Source organism: Syngnathus acus, chromosome 21 (genome assembly GCF_901709675.1).
Source record: "Syngnathus acus chromosome 21, fSynAcu1.2, whole genome shotgun sequence".
NCBI classification, from domain to species: Eukaryota; Metazoa; Chordata; class Actinopteri; order Syngnathiformes; family Syngnathidae; genus Syngnathus; species Syngnathus acus.
In genome coordinates, this window is record NC_051105.1 from 3,421,548 (window position 1) to 3,443,166 (window position 21,619).

The 21,619-nt window shown below is 40.5% G+C and overlaps 3 protein-coding genes and 1 long non-coding RNA gene across 6 annotated transcripts in view; all 4 read right to left on the reverse strand.

Moving 5' to 3' along the window:
- Positions 1-691: 691 nt before the first annotated feature.
- senp7 (SUMO specific peptidase 7) lies at positions 692-13,039 on the reverse strand. Its single transcript, XM_037239715.1, has 22 exons — positions 12,858-13,039; positions 12,261-12,352; positions 11,169-11,284; positions 9,192-9,449; positions 8,812-8,918; positions 8,375-8,481; positions 7,731-7,971; positions 6,989-7,158; positions 6,243-6,371; positions 6,132-6,165; positions 5,172-5,393; positions 4,383-4,849; positions 3,928-4,055; positions 3,353-3,469; positions 3,158-3,274; positions 2,982-3,077; positions 2,345-2,538; positions 2,224-2,258; positions 2,098-2,141; positions 1,940-2,008; positions 1,703-1,853; positions 692-1,560 (listed from the first exon to the last, which is right to left on the reverse strand). Exons 2-22 carry the CDS (start codon positions 12,318-12,320, stop codon positions 1,435-1,437), a joined length of 2,988 nt encoding a protein of 995 aa, XP_037095610.1. The 5' UTR covers positions 12,321-12,352; positions 12,858-13,039; the 3' UTR covers positions 692-1,434.
- An 876-nt stretch (positions 13,040-13,915) lies between these two features.
- Positions 13,916-15,043, reverse strand: LOC119115265. The gene is made up of 3 exons (XR_005096116.1): positions 14,886-15,043; positions 14,450-14,539; positions 13,916-14,318 (listed from the first exon to the last, which is right to left on the reverse strand). It is a non-coding gene; the product is annotated as an uncharacterized LOC119115265 (long non-coding RNA).
- A 268-nt stretch (positions 15,044-15,311) lies between these two features.
- Positions 15,312-19,217, reverse strand: atp6ap2 (ATPase H+ transporting accessory protein 2). Its single transcript, XM_037239649.1, has 9 exons — positions 19,097-19,217; positions 18,243-18,373; positions 17,741-17,869; positions 17,566-17,661; positions 17,027-17,164; positions 16,893-16,946; positions 16,596-16,745; positions 16,404-16,523; positions 15,312-15,935 (listed from the first exon to the last, which is right to left on the reverse strand). The coding sequence occupies exons 1-9, from the start codon at positions 19,170-19,172 to the stop codon at positions 15,741-15,743; spliced, it is 1,089 nt and encodes a 362-aa protein (XP_037095544.1). The 5' UTR covers positions 19,173-19,217; the 3' UTR covers positions 15,312-15,740.
- Positions 19,218-19,917: 700 nt separating this feature from the next.
- The window catches only part of bcor (BCL6 corepressor), a 36,814-nt gene continuing 35,112 nt past the window's right edge, over positions 19,918-21,619 (reverse strand). For 2 of the 3 annotated variants that reach the window (XM_037280950.1, XM_037280949.1), the window contains 2 exons: positions 21,380-21,533; positions 19,918-20,869 (listed from right to left, as the gene is read on the reverse strand). In XM_037280950.1, the coding sequence (XP_037136845.1) occupies positions 20,518-20,869; positions 21,380-21,533 (506 nt within the window). In that variant the 3' untranslated portion in view covers positions 19,918-20,517. The remainder of the gene's footprint in view (positions 20,870-21,379; positions 21,534-21,619) is intronic. The other variant, XM_037280951.1, reaches the window with a different exon arrangement.

A 21,619-nucleotide genomic window follows, 5' to 3' on the forward strand; every position in this document is an offset into this window, starting at 1 on the left:
CGAAGTATCAAAGAGTGCCATAATATGATCAGTCACGTATGCCGGTGGGACTGTTCCAGGACTCAGATTCTAGCAGAGGGATTGATTCATCATGCGTGCTTTTGTTCTTGTATGCCTGCCGACTACGTGCAGATTCCTGCATAAGTATAATTCAGCTGTTTGTAATTGATTAAGAGCAAAGACGGGAACTGTGAACCGAGCAACTTTAGCCACGAGAGCCTCGAAGGTGAGGTGGCACGACGCCACAATGGGAATTACATCGAGACACATTGAGGATAGGACAGAAAATAAACACCTAAAGCTAACAGTGTAAACCTCTGATAAGATTAGAGTGGCTGGCATTGTAATGTAAACAAGCTAATAAGAATCAACACTATTTTGTCTACATAGTAACTAATCTGTATTGCTGACCGTCCACTGTAACTGAAGGTCTGACAGACTCCATGAATGGAAGGCTTGTGGCTGTTATTGAAAAGAAGGGTGGCTATATTGGTGACTGTTTTTTTTTTCCCTTTTCTTTTGGGAACTGTCAATTTGTAAATTTTGAGTTGTGATTATTATTCTCACTTAAACAGATGAAAATAAAAAAGTGATGTGGGAACATTGTCATTTTTAATTTAGTTGCATAATACTTCTGTACACTAATAGTTGCCTAATAATTGTGCACACAGAGATTTTCTCCTTAGGAAGCCAAAACCTCAGTTTTACTTTATGAAACAATCCGATTGAAGTTTATTCACATTTTGGATTGACTGCGGTCACTGTAGTTGTTCAATCATGAAATTAGTCCTCAAAAATACAAATTCCTAATAATTGTGCACACGGTGTATACACACACCCACACCCACACACACGTGTGTATGTACTTATATACTTATGTAAACACGAATGAAGCCTTAACATCGTATATTGTCATCTTTGGTAGCTCTTTAAGCCATCTTGTGTCAAACATAAGAAATTGCAGATGTTGAATATTTAATTGTGCAAGTATTCCGTGCGTTATGTACCCTACAGCACTATTTATTTTTTTGTGACTTTAAACATTGCAGTGAACCGCATGTTCAGAATCGTTAAAAATCTTACATCAAATCCGGTGAATATAATTTTTGTCACACAAACTATATTTAAAACAGTTAATTCTGGACATACTTTGAGTTTGTGTACAAATTAAATAAAGACCATCATATTTATCAAAAACAACTTACAAATAATAGTATAACAATCAATAAAAAACTCTAGAGTCAACAGAAAAAGACATTGCACATCCATTGGTCCTTCCATTACTTTCACTCAAAAGTAGCTGGCCGTCAGCGTCATTGCCATTTTAGCTGACCGAGTGAGGAGCCGCAATTTGCGAGTTGAAGTGCAGAAAAAAAATGGATTGCTCAGTATGAGCGACGCTAATTCCTGGGTTGGCCGTGTCCTTGCTCACGTTTAGCTCATCTGCTGACGGTACAGCAGCAGCACCAGCTCGCGTATTTCGTCCCGCTTCCTGCGCACCTGTCTCCGTGGAAACCAGCGTTGCAGTTGTAGTGGAAGATCAAAGTGCACCACAGGGTCCTGGAAGCCCAAACAAAATAGCACATCATCTAGTCATCCATTTTCTCGAACCTCTGTCCTCTTTAGGATTAGAGGGGAGTTGTGTGCATCTAAAATCATTATCACACTTTGATATGGGATGAAAAATAAAGGTGTTAACTACCTTGAGGAAACTCTCCACATATTGCAGCAAGTAGAGACCACAATCGCTACTATTGTCCTGCAGAGGAACGTGACAGTGGGAACTTTTCATCTGGTCGGGACCAAAGTCACGCGTCGATCCGCGTCGTGCTTCCCATTCTGACTGCAGGTACCTGATGTGACAAAGTAGTCACGGCGTGAATAATAACTTCCTATAACAAGCACAAACGCACACACGACAACTGCAAAAATGGCTTACTCTCGCAATAGTTTAAAGATGCGCTCGTGAAGGGACAATTTAAGGGAGTCCATTATGAGAATGCAGGGCCTAAAAGGGGAAGAAATGAGTCACTTCATTAACATCAGAAAAATAATGATTCAAATGGAAGAAGGTGGCCATTTTGTGCCCAGTCTCACCTCTTTGACACAAACTTTGTATGGCAGGTTTTCTCTGTGCAATTCTATTAGGGAAGCAAAAATAGAAATCAGTAAAGGCTTGGACTCTTTGAGGAAGCATGCTATCCAAAAATGATTTTGACTCACCAATCGACGAGAAAAGGATTTAGTTGGCTCTTTTCCTGAAACACAAGAAATAAAATTGATTTGCACTCATTCAGGTGAAACAGATGACTGCATCAAGTGATACGGTCAAAATGTATCAGACCAGAATCTGTGTCCACACTGTCACTGCGGTTCGTCTTCCGTGGTGTGGCCGGCGCCTCATTTGAGCTTCCTGGGCCTTCAGCTTTCTCTTGCTCGGTTGAAGCGTCTGTCCCGTTGTGGATACTTTCTGCCCAAGGCTCCAACCTAGACTCCTCCAGTCCAGGAAAGCAGATGACCACCAGATACCAGTGAGCTCTAAAAAAAAAAAAATCATGACTATTAGCATGTTAATCCATCCAACATGCTGTGTTGTTACCATAGTTGTCACATTTTTTTTCCTAGTAACATTAAATATTCTCTGAATATTACAACTTTATTCTTGTAGTATGAAAGGTCCTTTTCAAAATGTTTCTAAATGCTAATTAAAAAAACTAACCTTTTTGTGACCTTCCCAAGTTTCTTCAATATCCCAGATTGAGTCACATTATCTTTACAGCATAGAATTTTTTTCTCATAACATTACAACTTTATCATAACATTAGGGAGTATTTTGAAATATTTTTGTAATACAACTATTAATAATATAACTATTTGTGTAAAATGAAAACAAATACTAAAATATCACTTTAGTTTTATGAATTTAGCTTTATAACTTCGTGACTTTTCTCCCTCACATTTGTGCATGTATGTTAACTTACTCCTGATTGACAGGAACAAATAGGAAGTCCTTTTCAAAAATGTCCACGTGGCGCGTCCACGTCTTCACTCTCTGGTGCCGTTTCTGCCTCTGACAGCTAAACGTAAGAAAAGAAATGGGATGAATAGTAGTTCTCTCAAATCGTTTTCCATCTTGAGATAAAAAAAAAACCCTCACGATTCTGTAATATTGCCTTCGCTAGCATTGTCTCTGCGAGTGAGCTGCTTGTAGAAGAAGCTGCTGAAGATGTGCGAGCGCTCGACAACGTCACGTAACGAGTTCTGGAGGAGATATCTGAGTTGAGGGCACATAAATTAATTGAACTCCAAGTGAGCAAAGAGCACCGCGATGTATAGTCACCGTCACACTCACTTGAGGTAAAAGTCGATGATGACGTCATTGAGGTACTGGCCACTGTCGAGACACTGCAGGTCTTCCATTGTCACTGTGATTCCACCTTTGAGTGGCGGAGGAGGAAACTGGATCAATCTAAACACAAGTTAAAGAACAAATACGATGAAAGGGGTCAAGAAAGTGTATTGCCACACCAACAAGAATAAAGTAGTAATGTTATAAATGAAAAAAAGGTGTGGGTATGAGGGGAAAAAAAACATCCATACTATTACAAGGAAAAGTATCATTCCTGCTGATTATATCAAATTGATATTGGTACTGGACAGTACTCTAGGCTGCAATATCAATATAGGAAGTGGAAAAAGTTGTATTGGAACGCCCCAAAACACTTTGCATATCTTAACAATTCAGTGCAAAATCATTCCGTCGTTGCGTGTTTTTAGCTCTTAATGTATATCATCATGACTTGACAGGGTCTTTAAGCGCATGTTAGATACTTGTCACTCTCAATAAAACAGGAATTAAATTGGATACAACAAAACTGATTTCTTTACATACTATTGCAGCTGCATTCATTCCATCCTAGGACTTACCGGTGGGATAGGCCCAGATGTTTGTATTTAACCCAAGTAGAGTCCGGTTGACACATGGTCACTGTGTACGCTCCTGTAGTTCTACGCCGACATAGCGTGTACAGAGGTGTGTCTGTCGTTTCGTCCTCCTGCAACACAACAGGAGTATGTTATCTTTGTCTGCAAACTTCTTTCATACTCCTAGGGATACCCGTTCACACGACGCCATTTTCATTCAGCAATTTTGTGACTTGACAGGTACTGCTGTTTTGCTTCGCAACGGTGTCCAAGTTGGCTTCTTTATGTCCGTGTGTGAAATATTAGCATCTATGAACTGAGCTAAATAAGAGGCCCTTGATTGAAATTGGATGAAATGTATCAGTAAAATAATTTCCGGTTACGGACGGGCCTATTTGGGGTGATAAGGTGCATATAATGGAGAAAAAAAAACCGAGACAACGGACGGGGTGTCATACCCCTTCATCTTTTTGATCCTCGTCTGGGGTGGGTTGCACTCCGAGCTCCACCTCTGTATCCGTCTCCTGCTCTGGGGTTGTCTCATGCTCAAACGCAAAGAAGGTCTGTGGCTCAAACATGTCCAACAATGGTGAATTCTCCGCCTCTGATGTTGTGTCCTTTGGTGCATCCACGTCTGATTCAGAGTATGAACTGCTTTCGTCCAGGTCGGTTGTCGAGGCAGGCGTGTCCAGGCCGAGCATCCGCAACAACATGGGGTCTCGGCCACTTGATTTTATCAGCTCCAAACTTTCATTTAATGAAAGACTTGGACTGATGAAGTTCTTCAGATCGAGCGTATCGGCATAGTCTTCGTCATTAGACAAACAGCTGAGACAGTATAATTCCAAAAGAGAGTTCAATAGCGCTCCATCCATGTCCAACAGAGGGTCCTTGAGAGTCAGCACGAGGAAGGGGCTCGGGTTTCCTATGGGAACAAAATCCATCAGAATGAGAGTTGTGTTCTCAAGGGGGCAAAAGCGGAACTTCCGCTTTCCAGCCCAGAGACTCTCTGCTCACACGACAAGGCTAAAAATAGTTAAGCTTCCAAGGCTCACATATACACTATGGAAGCACAAAACGACCTTGGAGCGAACGAGGGTGCATTTGCTGTAATGTCATTTCTCGGATCTCATCAATGGCATCATTGATGGATGACGCAAATTATGACATTACAGTCAATAAGCCCTTTTGCACAAAATGTAAAATATCGGCTGAACTCCATTCACATTGGTGTCACGTCCAATTACCAGTGCTGGGTGGTGCATCATGTTGGGTATACAAGAAGTGAAGATTCTTCTGCACAGTCACTGCGGCACTTTGTGTCACACAAAAGAAAAGGATGGTACAAGGCTCAACGCTGGATGCCCAGTGGAGTCCATTGGCTTTCAGTTCCTCCTGGTACCATACACTGTACCTCCTCAGCTCCGTCGGCTCTAAAGTCAATTTCACATCGACCTGCTGGCTTGAATCTGAGGACGACATGCAAGCAGAATTGCCTTAAAACAGCTGCATCGTATAGTTAAATGATACATCCCCCTCCAAGAGCATCTGAGGAATACATAAAAAATAAGAGATAAAAAAATTATAATGGAGAGTGGACTACAGTTTTTTTGTGCTACTGTATAGAGAGTGGCCAACATTTTTTTTGTTTTTTTATTTAGGGTTAGGGTTATTTTTGTGGGTATTTTATATTGAGATATATTATACTTATTTGTATTACACTATTTATTATTTAGTTATTATTTACAGTTTAGTTTTTTTTCTCACCAAATATTGATAATTCATTAAAAGGACAATGCGTAGCATGTTTTAATTTGTTAAAGTTCAATATAAAAAGATGCTATTCATTTTAATAATGTGCAAAAAAAAAAATTCTATCATACTTGTTTATATAATCGTAGGTCTAGTAATAGCTAACTAAATAACTAACTAGGAGATCAGGTGCCCATCCCTTATTGGTGATTTTCAGACAAACATTTGCAGTGACCAAATTTCCAGCGCATCTCTAGTAAGAAACCATTCCTGTTGAAATGCCACAATAATAAACATCTTCAGTATAGATGTTGATGTACTGAAGGAAGGGCTTGATCTTCCACAGGTTTATTAGAGTCTTGGAGGGGTATTTTTCTCGGAACTCACACTTTTTTAGATTCTAAGATAGACAAACCACTTAGCTTGTGAGAAGGTGGTGTGACGGGCAACATTACCTTTCAATGGTATGATGATTTTTTGGTTCACTACCTGTCGAGGTGGGGGGGAAAAAAAGTATATTTACATCATGGGTGATGATAGTGTGTGTGAGATGGGTCATCATTTACCATGTTTCCATTTGCTTCCCCTTGATAACCGCCACAGAACATGGAGGAGAAGGCCACACCAAAGACACTGTGGTCGATTTCGGGGTTGAGAGACACTAACCCGGACCTGCCTACAACCACATGGAATACCTGCATAGAAAATTTATACATGCAGAATGAGTTATATATACAGCATAGTGCAGAATTTCTCTCTCCTGGCCTTGGATTACATAACGGTGATTTTAAACACAGGGCCAAAATCAATGGTCGGGTTTTTTTTTTCTTCCTCAGTACAAATCCAGTGTATGAGCCACCAGGCAATTGACTGTTGAGTAAAAAATTGAGTAATGAAGTTTTATTTATTTTTTTATCCGCATTGTTACTAAAGCTCCCCCTGCTGGACACATGGACATAATGAGAAAAAAAACAGCCAGTCTCTGTTGCGCTTGAAACCATATTTATGGCCTTTTTTGTTTGCACTGCTTTAATGTAAACGAATTTACCTTAATAATTTTTACAACAACAAAACCTTATATAAGAAATTAATATAAATTTATGTTAACCACTGTTATTGTTTTCAATTTATTGATGTTGCGTGGCATTCAGACTCTTTTTCTAAGGGAATTGTAATTTGTAGCTCTAGTCAGCAGTTGTGCAGCAGCATTCCAGATCTGAAATATTTCAAGCAACCTTATTTTATAATTTGTCCTAACACAGGGTGACCTTCACAAATTTGAATGAAATACAGAGGGAAATATCAAGCCCACCTCCACGTTCTGCACGTCAGGGCCGTCGGGTTCTTTGGACTCAATATCCTGCGCTAAATGTTGCCCGTGGTCCTCGTCTTTGGCATCTCCTGCCAAGAGCAGCGTACGAACATTCTTGACTCGACGTCGAATAACGTCGCCGCTCTCTTCATCGTCGCTAGACAGCACAACTGAAAGCAAAAATATATAGATATTAAAAAATAAAAAAGGGGGCCTCAAATTGAGGAAATAATTGTGGCCTACTCTTATATGCATCGCATGCACTTAGAAAATTGTTTAAGGAGAGGTTTTGCGCTAGCGGTGGAGACAAAAGATTTCTGTTAAAGTTTATGCATATATTGTTGCTATTTAATAAAATTATTATTATTTTTAATTTTAAGTTTTTTTCTGTCTTTGCAAAGAAAAGCATGTTTGTTTTAATACATTTTTGGTTTTCATAAAAATATCAAATGAAGAAATTTATAGTATACATTCTTTTTTTATCATGATTTAATTTCAATCCTACATTATTAAAAAAAAAAAGCCCACTTCCCCAAAAATAAACATATGGGCAACATTTCTTTTTGCTTTATTTGAGAAAAAAAATAGAAAACTAACATCCACTCTCCATCCAATCTTTGTCCTACTTATCCTCATTAGGGTTTCGGGTATGAGCATACGACAGCTGACTGCGAGTGGGTGTGCACTCTGAATTGGTCGTTGAAATTCGGGACAAAGCATCACTCTTGCAGTGTGTACTTACTGAGCTCTCCCGTGATGTCTGGCGCAGCATCCTCCTGTGTGGCCAGCCGACTGCAACCGGGACTTCCAATGGCGTCTGCTGACTCCGCATCACAGTCTTCTCCAGGTTCAGTCAAACTAACCGGTGCCAGTCCTCCGTCTCGTGCACCTTCCCCAGTAAGGCGAAGCACGCTTTCTCGTTGCCGTTTTTGGCTGCTTGTTCCATTGCATGTGATCAATTTGCCGACACTTCTTTTCCTCTTCTGTTGACAGAAAACACAGACAATTTTTGAGTGTCAAATCGTTACTATAGATTGGCATTGATTCATTTATTATTGAATGTCATCTTTGCAGAATTTTTGATTCATCATTTCTACAAGCGAAAGGGGTGGACCACGGTAACTTTGATTGCAACCAAGAGGGGCACCTTTAAGTCTCTGGCAAGCACAAGATCTGCTCAAATACTGGCCCCCAATCTAAAGGCCTTTCTTTGTTTGGCGCAGGGTACCACGCAAGGGCACAAGTCATTCATTGTCAGAGAAAATACATTCATCTCGACAATCTTGGTGCCTTGAGTATTTTCTAGTTTTGATGACAGGAAGAAATGAATGGAAACCTAGTCAAATGCACACTATCATAGTGTTGGAATGCTTGGCGGCCATTCACCAGACAATGTTTCTCTCGAGTTCCAATGTCCTTGATGGGAGTTGGGGAAAAGTCATCAGCGTCTCCGGCATCCTCCGCCGGCTTCCAGCTCACTGACAAGCCGCAGTCTGTAGAAAAAAAACCACAAGTACTGACAACCTGATTGCTGCTAGGAACAGTGTGTTGTCAAGAAAGTAGAACAGGGAAACGGTGCAGCGTCATTGCAGATGTTTTTTTTGGCCAGGAAAAATAACAGCTTGAAGCTCCGTTAAAGCTGCCCTCAGCTAACACTTCATCCAAATGATCTTTTTTATTATACATATGTGAGTTAAATGTTTTCGAGACTGCTGTTGTTTTGAGGATGTGTTTGTCAATGTGACATGAATATTTCATGTCACACGAACATTTCCCCTAACCATCACATAGATTACCACAGAAATGACACAAGTGCTACCTACCGACGACACTGTAGTCCTCCCCATTTGCACCGACATGGACCATCTTCTCCACATCTTTGTTTTCCTCTCCAATGGCAGTGTGACGTAACCTCTTCCTGACCTTTGACCTGCAGAGACACCAAACATCACAAAGGGTTTCCTTTCTGTGTGCGTGCGTGTGATGGCATCACAGAAAGGTTAGCAAAGAGACTAATTGGGAGCTAAGAAAGCAGTGAACGTGCAACGAACCAAAAGCTATGCGCATGACAAGTTGATAAATGGCCCTTCCAACCAAACCGGTGCGTTTACTTTATAGACTTAAAACGCCAGTATTTATGGCCGTGTCCAGTTAATTCTCCCGATTTTTGGATCAAATTTACTCTATTAAAATGACACACTACCTTTGTAGGGATGATGAGGCATGCTTTCGGACACACTTTGGCATTGCGGTCTTCTTTGTGCCATTCCTGGGTGGCTTCTGACCTCGATGTCTGACTCTATTAAAATGCATGGGTGCATGCACGGCTTCTTTTTTGCATGGGTGTCTCTTGCACGCCGTTTCTGCTTTTTTGCTGCACGTGTGACCTGGTTGCTTGTCCAAATAAGCCCTCCCAGCCTCTGTCTTAAACACATCGGTGAGAACCAGACAAGGCCTCTTTCTGTGGGACAAAAAAAAGAGAGGCATTAATCGCCGATGTCTTTTACCCGGCAGTTGAAGTTGTCGTTAAAATACACTTGCACAAGTCGTCGTAGGGAGGGCTGGTGTGACACAGATAAAGCTGACACAGATAAAACGATCGGTGGCTTCTGATTAGCTTGGTTAGAAGCGAGTCCATAAGACTGACTAAGCTATGTTGTTGTGTATCTGTGTATAGTAAAATTTAGAATGATCAGCTCTGAACGCGTATTACTCTGTGCTATAGATTATCATTACATATCGAGTTACTTGAGTGCAACACTTCCAGGATCACGTTTGCTTGTAGTTTCTTCCGGCAGAATATTAAAAAAACAGAATGTGAGACAAAGCCTTGGGATGATTCCTTATGTCACTATTCCACTGCATACTATATAATAAAAGTGCAAATATTGGTATTTTGGAGTGTTTTGTCTATACAGTATTTCAGTTGCCCTTGTTTGCAAAGGATGGTAGGATCATCACACTACCGTAATTTTCGGACTATAAGTCGCACCGGAGTATAAGTCGCACCAGCCATAAAATGCCCAAAAAAGTGAAAAAAATCATATATATGTATATAAGTCGCTCCTGAGTATAAGTCGCCCCCCCCACCCAAACTATGAAAAAAACCGCGACTTATAGTCCGAAAATTACGGTATATTCATTTTTTTTAATCTGGAGTTTATAAAACGGTTCCATGGTGACTCGAACATCAAAATGTGATAAGTTCCGTCAACAAAATTGAAAAGGATTTGTGTTTTCCTGTGTTAATTATCAGGCACTTGGTTCATTTCTAGCCGTGTGTCCTCAAAGGTTACTATGACAAATCGCTTAACTAATGAAAAACCAGCAGTGGTTGGGGATGAACGCCACCCCCCATGTCCAAATATGGTCAAATTCTAAATGTTTTCACAATTCGATACTAATCTTATCGGTCCCCAATTCTTTGGTTAGTAAGAATAACGGATGAATTAAAACAAATTAAAATAGTTTGAAAACACATTGCAGCTCTTCCCCAGAAGTTATGTATGAGAGGTTTTACAAAATCCGCGTTTCCTTGTACTGCAGAAGTTGTGTGGCGCAATTGTTGCTGGCATTTAGAAACTGGGTGCTTTTTAGACAATAATGAATGAAAATCAGTAAGGTTAGATAGTTATTTTGTTAAAATCGGTCACCGTGATGCCTTGTTGCAGAAGGACCCTCATGAGCTATCGAGGCAAGTCGTCGTTCCATATTAATTTCTGCATGACGTAGGGTTGGTTAGGTGACTCGTTGTTTTATTTATTGCATCACTCGAAACCTAAGAACTTTATGAAGCTGATGTACAACAGGGGTTTTCTTTTATGATGTATCGTAAGGCGTTTTGCAAGGTGGTGGTTCAGCATGACTGCAAACTTTGAAATGCGCGTTTGAACCATTTTAATTAAATGAACCAAAGTAATAGATTTGCAATTTTTTCAATTGATGTGGTAAATGAAATACAAAATAAGTTAGAACAAATTGAACAAAGCAACGTCATGGGAACTCAATCGAGCTGTTTTTTCTTTTCCCCTGAAAAGCTGTCATTTGGCTAGGGCAAGAATTTCACCTAACATCAACAATATGGTATGTTGCTGATTTACTGAAAAACCTAAAACGTCTTTCCTAACAATTGTCTCCCAATGGGTCAGGAGGACAAAATGTCTATTGGGTGTTTACTTACCCGGCCATCCCGCATTTGGCCAAAGCGGCATGATTTCGATCAAATGCCTTGGATCCCCTTTTGTGCTTTAAATCCGATTTTTGGAGTTTGCTACCAGAATTTGCAGCCCAGGACACCTGTTTACAACAAATAATAATGAGCTCTCTAGAAGTATCAAGATGAGTCATGACAACCAAATGACAACATTTGCGCTCATGTGTGTGGCTTACCCATCTGAAATTCAGTTTTTTTTGTTACCATGCTTACATATACTGCAATAATTAAAAAAAAAATTTTTAAAACCCCAGGCTATTTGATATACTGTATGTCGGAGTTTCAAGACTTAAAAGTTGATTTGTTGTTATTGTACACTAAATTGCAGATGCTTAGTGAAACACTTCATAGTCAATGAGTCACTTAAAACCATTTCACACAAAGCCCCAATTATATTTTTGCTTTTTCTCTATTAATATTTCCTGAGTATATTTTTTAGATTGAAAATGAATCTGACATTACAGTTAGATATTAATCTCTGTATTACAAATGTACAATTACGTTCACACCTTCATGTGAATTGAATTGGCAAAGCCTAAGGGGGAAAAAAACAAAACAAGAACACATTCTGACTCTTATTTATTGAGGCACAAATTATATTACAGTCATCAATATTGCAGTCGATTTTATCGTACCATTATTCTCTGTATTATGATGTGAATGATACGTATACAGAAAACACGAGTGCATCTTGAGTAATTGGGGTTTACGGTAGTTTGTCCAATTTGAGTTGCCGTAGCGTGATGTTCATCACCAACCACAGACCTCCCAAGCCGGTCTGATCACACAACTAACGTACCATGAGGACTTGTATCACTTCCCCCCACTTTGCAACTGCCATTTATGTTTTCTTTTGAGAAAGAATAACACTCAAAAATGTCAAATTTCACACTGTCAAAACACCGTTGACGATAATATTGATGACAATATACTCCTCTCTCCCCCACCCCTACAGGTAAATGGACTTCCTAAATGAAATGTTGCTCATTTAATTGCAGAATTGGACAGTCCTGCCTTTGGAGAGTAGGCCAGTGGTGTCCACAGTTGAGTCCCACTTACCAGTTTATTCCTATCAACTGCAAATGGAAGTGCCTTTATGGCTTTCTGGGAGTCCATCATGACTGCCAACTGAGTAAGGCACAGCAGCAACACTACGAAAGAGAACACAGGTCAGAGACAAGTTTGAGGAGAAAAATTCGCATCCCAATGGCAATTTTCTTTGTCTTATGACACATTTAAAGGCGTAACTATCTTGTATTACCGTGCAAGCCGGAATACTTTTCACGCATAAAGAGACAAGCGTGTGTCAATATATTGTTATTATGTTTTATTCAAAACAAGACTAACTACAGGCTACATGTTGAGGAGTAACCTCGTGGGGAGATGAATGCATCTTGACCAGCTCGTGCAATGTCTTCGACTTACACCACTACTGTCTGCTGCTGTGACGTGTCTTTAGTTTAACACGCAACTTAAACTAATGTTACTTTGATGTTGATATTCAAGTCTGCGCAAATGTGACAGTTTTCGTCTACTGCGCAGGTACTTTTCAAATTAGAATGAAAACCGCTGTTAGCCACACTAGCCCAGAAGGCTAGCAGTGATGATAGCTCACTCAAACAAAGATGCTCAAGACCGAAGAAAGCAAAATCTTACCATGTTCTGGAGATTCGCTTTTGCTTTACGTGGAGATATTGGAGACGTGCAGATAACAATCTGAGAGCGAGCACTTCACGCCACAGTCAACACGCAAATATGAGAAATAGTCATTACTAGTAAGGAACAAGGGGGATACTCGAAACAGAGGTTCCACTGTTTTACATAGCTACATCCGGGTTACACCGGAAACTACGCCACAAATATAAATAAAAAACTTTCTATTTCCTTGAAAACGTAAACTTTCTTTCAATGTAAAACAAATCACTTAACGTACTTCAAATTGTAACGTGTACTAACACGAAGCTAAAATGTGTTTTGGAGGACTGGAATAGATTAATCGCATCACAATTCATTTCAACAATGAAATATATTCAATGTAGTAAAATAGGTGCAGAAAAATATATAATTCTAAATCAAGATACTGTAGACGTACCAAACTGTCTACGCACAATTTGTTCCAACTCTCTGATGGCTTTCAGATGTGTTTAATGTAGGAATGTTCAGGTCCGCTTTACTTGGATATTTGACAAGTTAAATATATTGAATAAATAAAGTATCTTTGCGAACTGTTAACGAGCTATTTGGGGACGTCGGCGGGTGCGCACGTAGTACGAAGCTCGTTAACTACTGGTTGCTAGCGGAAACGTGGTCGGACACCACTTGGTGGCGCTGCTGACTTCCCAGTGTCAGACTTAAAACAATTAACAGCTTTTTGAGTTACATTGCTCATTATTTGCTGATGGGAAATCACAGTGTAAATAATTTGACTTTGTATTTATATTTCAGAAGCCAGTATAAATACTGACGTGAGGCTATTGAAAATGACAAGTTGAAGAATAAGAAAAACACATTTTGTTAATCATAACATGTCATAATGTACTCGTGAAGCGATTTTATCAGACCGTAATGAAGAGAGGAAATTTGGGATGGAAAACGACTGGTTCATGTCTTCACTCTTCCACATTACATGTGCTTTTCAGGCATTTATAGACATCAAAATCTCAGTTGTACTGTGTAAATACTTATATCATGCAATGAGTGCCATAAAACAGTAGAAGAGTTTCAGGTGTTTATTGATATTATCATTGCAAAACACATCAGACCTGCTCAGCCTCCTTGGAGAGGTTTGTGAGTTGAGTCTTCACACGTTGCAACAGACATTATCAACATTTTACAGCAGGGTAACAAGAGCACACTGTGGTCATTACTGAATATTCAATTAACAATATTTAAGACATATTAGCATTACAATGCTGTTTGCTTCGGTTGCTATGATGCAAAAGGCAACTGATTCTGTTTAGGCTATTTATGAATGACCTGTGTGATTCGTGTTTTAACATCAAGAGCCATATTTCTGCACAGTCAAAGGCATCCCGGAGACCACTTCCCCGCTGATGTGATTTGAAGTCATTACGGCTTCTGGTGGCTCTCTCAGGGCTTGTGCCGCTCTCTTTTCAGCTGAGAATAACAGTAGAAAACAGACCACTTTACCCAAACAACATTCATTAGCCCATCAATCAATTTATTAGCCATCAGGAATAAGATGGGAGTAGAGGATTTAAATGACGTCATTACTGTGTACATCTTACCGATAGCACTACATGGCGTCACAATGGGCTCTTCCAGTTGCTCTCTCTTAGCAATGGCCGCCCGGATCTTCCTGACCGCGTAGATGCTCGCTGTCATGCAAAACACTATTATTAGTCGTATGGTAGTATTATATTTCACATAACGTGTGTTCTTGTTACGTCAGACATTGATAGGTAAAAATTGTGTATTGACTAACGGTAACGCTGAAATTAGCTATATTGTCAACACTGATGCGAAACATAAAATTATTATTTTTACACTTTCATCGTACATTACGTACAGTATTAGCTAAACTGAGAAAGACGCTTTGAATGTTAAAAAAAAACTATGATCGGTCGGTACATTGGATGGTTTAACAACACAACGTCGTTAAATGGCAGGCTAAACTAAATACACTTACGGTCAAATAAAACTATAAAACCAATTCAATTATACCTTTTATAATAAGTCAGACCATAATTGCAGCTTATAGTTAGCTCTGCTTGTTTTTTCCGCTCCCCGCGACGAGTGTGTGTGTGTGGGGGGGGGGGAATCAGACCCGGAAGTGTTTCAGAAGCTCACGACTAGTGTTGGCTCGTGAGTGAACGATTCGTTCAAAAGAACGAATCTCTTCAGTGAACGAGAGTGAACGAATCACTTCCTAAAGTGATTCGTTCTTTTTTCAGTTCATGACTTCAACCAGTAGGTGTCGGTAATGAGCATTGAAGCTGGTGCCACCTTTTAACCATTCATATATGCCTTTTTGATCGGTTACCGTAATTACCCGTTTTAATTTGTTATAAACTCACAACCTGGAAGTGCTTTTTCATACTGAGAATGGCCAACATGGTAAAACATTTTGCCAATATCAAACATGGACTATTGTGAGCCATAATTTATTCATCATCTTTGCAATTTTAAAATTCACTTGCCTATTTTTAATCGATGCTTTCAACTAAAGGTGAAATTATTTCAAGCAAAATACACCTCTACAGAATAATCTTTTCACATTGAGTACAGCAGACTGTCATATAGTTGCATTTTCAATATATACACATATATTTAACTTAAAACATTTTTACAACAAATTCACGCTCTTTCAGAACATGACCATACATTACAAAAACAGACACCTTAAGGAATGATGTGTTATAATGTTGATATCCATTTTCAACTACCACAGCAGCATCGTAAACCAATTGCTCACTCATCGTTTACTTCAAGTCACAAACACAAAGCACAAAAACGATCACTCACGAAATACAAGGGGATGGATGGATTGAGTGAGTGAGTCCTTGAGGGACGTGGTTTTTAATCCATCCTGATCTTCTGGTTGGTCATCCTGTAGATGATGCTGTCGTATCCCGGGTCCATGTTCCACAGGTTGTAACCCACGGCAATCACCGCCAGCACCAGCACAATCATCAGCCACAGTATGATGTTGAAGATCACGGCGTAGTTGAAGTTGTACTTGTAGGCTAAATTGTAAGGGCTGCCTGGATTGCTCTGAAAAGAAAATACCAGTACGTTTTAAATGAATAGATTCTGCACATTTGTGTATTTGTGGGGAAAAACAAAGTACAAATTATCGCTGCCTTCCTGATACGTGCCCAATTAGTGCTTCATTAAGTGCTTTTTTTTATTGATTCTTTAATTGTGGAGTTTTTTTTTTTTTAAATGAGACTAATACTGTCAGTGTAAATCTGAACATGCATTTGTACAAATAAAGGTCCCTCCTTCAATAAAGTTAGCTAGGAGATGAAAAACAATATTGGATGATAACTAGTGGTTTTATCTTCAAATTTGATCCACTAACACTAAAGATGTGGGCAGCTTTCGAGGCCATTACAAAAGTTAAATGTAAATCTGAACATGCATTTGTACTAATAAGGTCCCTCCCTCAACAAAGACCTTGCCTAATGCCTGGCACTCTCAGTCGAGTCAGAAAGTGTTCTGTGCACAATACGGACTTACGATCTGTTTGGATTCCAAAATTGAGCGGGATTTCCTAGTGAGAGGAGCCTCAAAGTTCTTCACGGTCACGACCTCCACCACGGCACTGTTGCCATAAAGGCCGTACATGTCCTCTGCAAACTATAAAATGAAAATTTAAAAAAACATAGTTATGGAGTCTTTAACGATGGATTGGGAAGTCTCGCTCTTTACCTTCTGCAGGACAGAGGAGAGAATGGCGATGGCATCGTGGTACTGAGGAGAGTCTTGTCCATAGACACGGCTCAGTTCTTCAAGGCCCGACAGCTCCAGGGAGTAAAGGTCTGGAGAGTGGTCCTTGGCCAGATGCCTGTGCCTCTGCAGCTGTATGAGTAACATTGTGAAGCCAGAGGTATTTTAGGGGGAGAAAAAAAAATAGGGCTCAACGACCCACTATTATCATGCATTATCATCGCAATTACATTTCTTCTTTTAAATTGATGAGCCCCAGAAAAACTAGTGACAACTCACCAGAGCTGTGATGTCATGCAGGACTTGGATCTCAGAGAGGAACAGCAAATCAGCCTGTAGACATGGCAGGAGCAAGGTTGGACAGGAAGTAAAGCGTGTGTGGTCATAGGAGAGTCGTACTAATGGAAAGTGACCTCTGCGTTCCTGCTGAGTGAGTTGAGGGGCAGGGTGGCCAGCACGGAGCCGTCTTGGGACAGACGACCTCGAATCTGCTGCAAGGTAACTGGCAGATCCTCGAACACGGCGTTAGCTTTGCCCAGCATGTACAGCCTCTAATGGAGGACACAAAAGAGGCACATTACAAATACTTGGTCTAATAAATTTAAGAAGCACTGATTCATCCAAAAAAATGGCTCTCCGAGTACCATCAACATGACCAATATTAAAATACAGTAGTGTAGCAGGCCTAAGTCTTCATTGTATATTCTTGGTGTTTGCACAGATACTCTTCTGTAGATTGGTCAAACAAATACATGCACATATGTATTTATGGATTTTTTTCTCATGCGCTGGTTCAGAATTGAGTGGTCCTATGTGGCTCGCCAGGCGTGCTGACAAAAGAATTGTCCCCCCCTTCATCTTTTCCTGAGGGCTCCCCAAAATTGTTGAGATAACACATCTTAGCTTGAAGTCAGAGTTTTGAGATTCGATGATTTAATGACTGTGTTCGCACCTCTTCACTCGGTGCGAGCTGCAGCACAACAGGCGTGTCCTCAGCGAACAGGGAGTGCACCGTCTCTGCGACACTATCCAGGGTGAAGGGCACCGGCTGGGAAGAAATAGGAGAAACTTCACTATACCCTACCAGGGATGCCTTTTGGTTTTAATCCAGGTCCAGGGTGACTCACATTCTCCAAGGGATAGGAGGCCACACACTGAGGAAAGGTGAGGCCATCAGCTCCTTGGACCACCACCAGAACATTAGCGCGAGGACGCTGGAACAGGAGACCAGCCTGCAGGCCCGGCCAAGACAGATCCTGAGTGGATTCAACAGACAACCAAAGTGCTTCAGTGTCATGATAATTGGAGATGATGACCAGCAGTCACCACCAGCAGATGTTCCTGTTCGACGATGTTTAGCAGTGTTATCAATGTTTGCCATGCTAATTTTATTGCCTTTTCCCTTGGTTTGATGAGACTCTGAATTGGATCACTTATTGATTAAAATTTCCATTGGCAGTTGATTTTGTTTTACATGCTTATAATTGAAGCAGCATGGTGATGTACTGGTTTAGCATAGCTGACTCACAGATATGAGGTTTGGGTTTCAAAGGCTTGTCTATTTCTTGCTCTCTAGAGTTAATAAAGTTTTGTTTGTAATAACAGCAGAACTTCAACTGGTTGAAGCACCTCTTGAACAGAGAAGCCCATTGTTAGGGCCACTAGGTCAGGAATCTTCTCGCCAGAGACGGGCCACTCTCCTTTCTGGAACGACACAAACTCAGGAGCCTGCAGAACCGTCAAACTGTCCCCACGGACATCTGCACAACAGAGAAAGAAAGTGCATGTTTTTCTTTTAATTGGCTAATTTTTAGGCAAGCAAGAGGGTGTCATGTCACGTGATATAACGCTTGCTCCTTGGGGTATTTTAACGAACGTATAGGAACTGTTTTCAAGTGTTAAGAAAAAGCATGTCTCCTTGATATAAAAATGGCTCAATATGTATTGTGTACTTTGTATTAAACTTCCAAATTTCAGTCAAATTTGTGCGTTGTTTTTCCCTTTTTATGAAACGCAAGCCAAAGCCCAAAGAAACTCGTGAGGAAGAGACGGCGAGGAAGTTCCCTGTTCCGTGACCTGTCACATGACTCACAATCACATAATAATTGAAAAGCAAACAAAAAATAGAATTAAAAAAAAGGCACATTATTGGTTTATTATTGCTCATCAAAACAACGACGAGACGCACTTACTTAAAATTGAGCGTCCCCAATAAGTAACGCTTATTAGCGAATAAAAGAATAAAACCTGCCAGGTAAATGTATTACAACAAAGAAAAACAGAAAATCACCACATAGACGTATCATATCAACATAAATTATAAATAGCGTTAAATGAATGATCGTCAATGCTAACGTTACGAGCTCGGTCAGTCTGTGATATGCTAACGCTTTGACGCATCGAGTACGTAATGGGACAATAAAGCAAGAGCGGATCCGTTTAAAATACATAAGAGACAACCTCAATTATTTCATAGGCCTTACCAGTCGTGCAGAGGAAAAGGATAACCCACAAGGTAAAGGATAAAGCCTCCATCCTAGGCCAGCCAGTCGGCGACATCTTTCCTTCTCCTTGGTTCCAGCAGAGATCACATGATCGCAACGTCACGTGATATAGAAGAGAACAACGCATGCGCAATAACAGCCTCTTTGGTTTTGGGACCAAATTAAAATCGTGTATGTGCAAGTGGGATTCGGTGTTAAATTGTTACTTTATATTTATTCATATTTTTTATTAATTTAATTATTTTTATTCATCATGTATTGATTGGAGATGTACTCGTTTTAGTTGCGCACTTTGTTCATTTGTAAATCGAAATTAATACAGGAAATTAGATCAACAAAATATGTAAGAATATGACTCATTCAAGACGATTAATGATGATGATTCAAGATATAATTCAAGATGATTAATTTTCATAGAGGCACTTTTGACACGTTAACAACCCTGCAAATACCAAATCCCATGAGTTTATTTGCATCATGCAATGTTTAATTTCAACACTTGATGGCGCTGCAGGTCTGCATTAAATCGCTTGATGTTGCCTAGTTGGTCCGGAGCTGAGTGCCGATATAAAAAGTGCAGCTCGCGACAATACAAATGTATTCCGAAAGATGGCAATGTAGGATTGCGTCGTCGCGGACAATTTAGCTAAACGGTTTAATTTGACATTGACACCCAATTCATTTAGTTCCATTTAGTCCCTCCAACGCTAATCGTAACCTCACAATTAAAGGAGCAGCACGCACATTCATCTTGCAGTTTGTATATTTATTTTTTTAAAGCAACTTCTTTTTGTAAAATATAAATACAAATTAGGAGATATTTTAATTACAAAGTTAAAACAAAACAAAATGGACACCCAAAAAAAGTTTGATTTACTGCAGTAGCCTCACTGTTAGATATATACACAAGCTCTTTGCCAAAGGGTGAACATCAGTATTACAATAAAACTTTTATACAATCAACGCTGTAGCTCTGCGTGTTAAATTACAGACTGGACAGGAAGCACAATTTGAACATTACAAAATGGAAAAAAAGATACAACCAAAAGAATTGTACATCATGTGCTCCCTGTGAACTCAAATAGCACATTCAATATAGCACACATGCACAATGTGCTGCGCTCTCTCGCTGTCCGGTTATCGGAAAGGAGAAAAAAACTATGTACACACACACACACCTAAATGTATATGTACATACATATATTCATTTATATTTATTTGTACATATATTAATTTATAAAAAATACGACCATCAGTTGTTGAGAGTCAAGCGTATGGCTAAGCTAACACAGGCCGGGTCAGCCAGCAGGTCCAAAAGTCTCTATGTACAGTGCCGGGGCGGAGAACACTGACTCCCGATGGACCGCAAAGCCAACCGCAGCCCAAGATGGTGAAGAAGGTCAGTGCTTGTGAGCCGGGTTAAGGATGAGGCCCACTTGGCCAGCCGCCTTGATCCTGTCCTTCAGTTTGTCCCTGGCCTGCTCCCAGCGGTCGTCCAAGCACTCCAGCGTGGAGCCCAGCAGGGCAGCTAGTTCGGCACTGTCCTCCACCAGGTCCAGCAGTTCCTTGCTGTCTGGCTGGAAGCCCTCCAGCTCCTCCGGACAGGAGAAGAGCTGAGACAGCGAGGCCTGCCGGTAGAACTCGGCCTCGGACACCGTCACCACCTCCATGTGGGGGAAGGCCTGCCGGAAGCCACGGGCCGACATGCGCAAACGGCGGAGCACATCAGACAGGAGTAGCCAGTTTCTAGGCCTGAGAGGGAGCAAAGTAAGAGAACATTGATCACGGATGAGGAATGACAACTTGTATCTACTTACTTATGTGCGTGTTCATGTCCAAAACAAACAAACAAAAAAAAAAAACATTCATTTGAACTTAAAATAAAATGTAATTAAAAACTTTTCAACCTTCCAGAAGATGCACATAAACAACTAATCAGTGGTTGTGCGTGTAATGATAAACACAATCTGAGTGACATCACGACCAATCCAAGTGCTGTGTATAATGATTGACAGGTAAACGGCAGAAAGTCTGATTTAAACGGATATTTGTGTCACAGCGCAAGGAATATGTGCCAACTGTTATAAATTCCTGGTTGGAAACTTGTTCCAGATGTCCAAAAAAGCAGAGATGTCAAACAAAAAGACATCTGCTCATAATGAGGTCAAACTGCATTCTAACGTGCGTGCCAAATTGTGTTTCTGCGTTACGGCAAAACGTCATTATTTCATTATTCACACTTGGGAATGGCGGGATGCTCACCCATGAGAGACGGACACCTGGATGTTGTAGCACGGCAGCAAGGGCCGGTCGGAGAACTCAAACTCAAACACCTCCCTCTTGTCGTCCTCGTCGTCCTCGTCGGGGCCAGGTGGGTCGGCCAAGACGTCGTAAGCTCCGCCCTCCTCGGCAGACTCTGAAAAGTGCAAAATGAACGTGAGCTGACGTTTTGGAATTACACTTACAAAGATTGGGCATAGGGCAGCATCACCGGTGACGCGC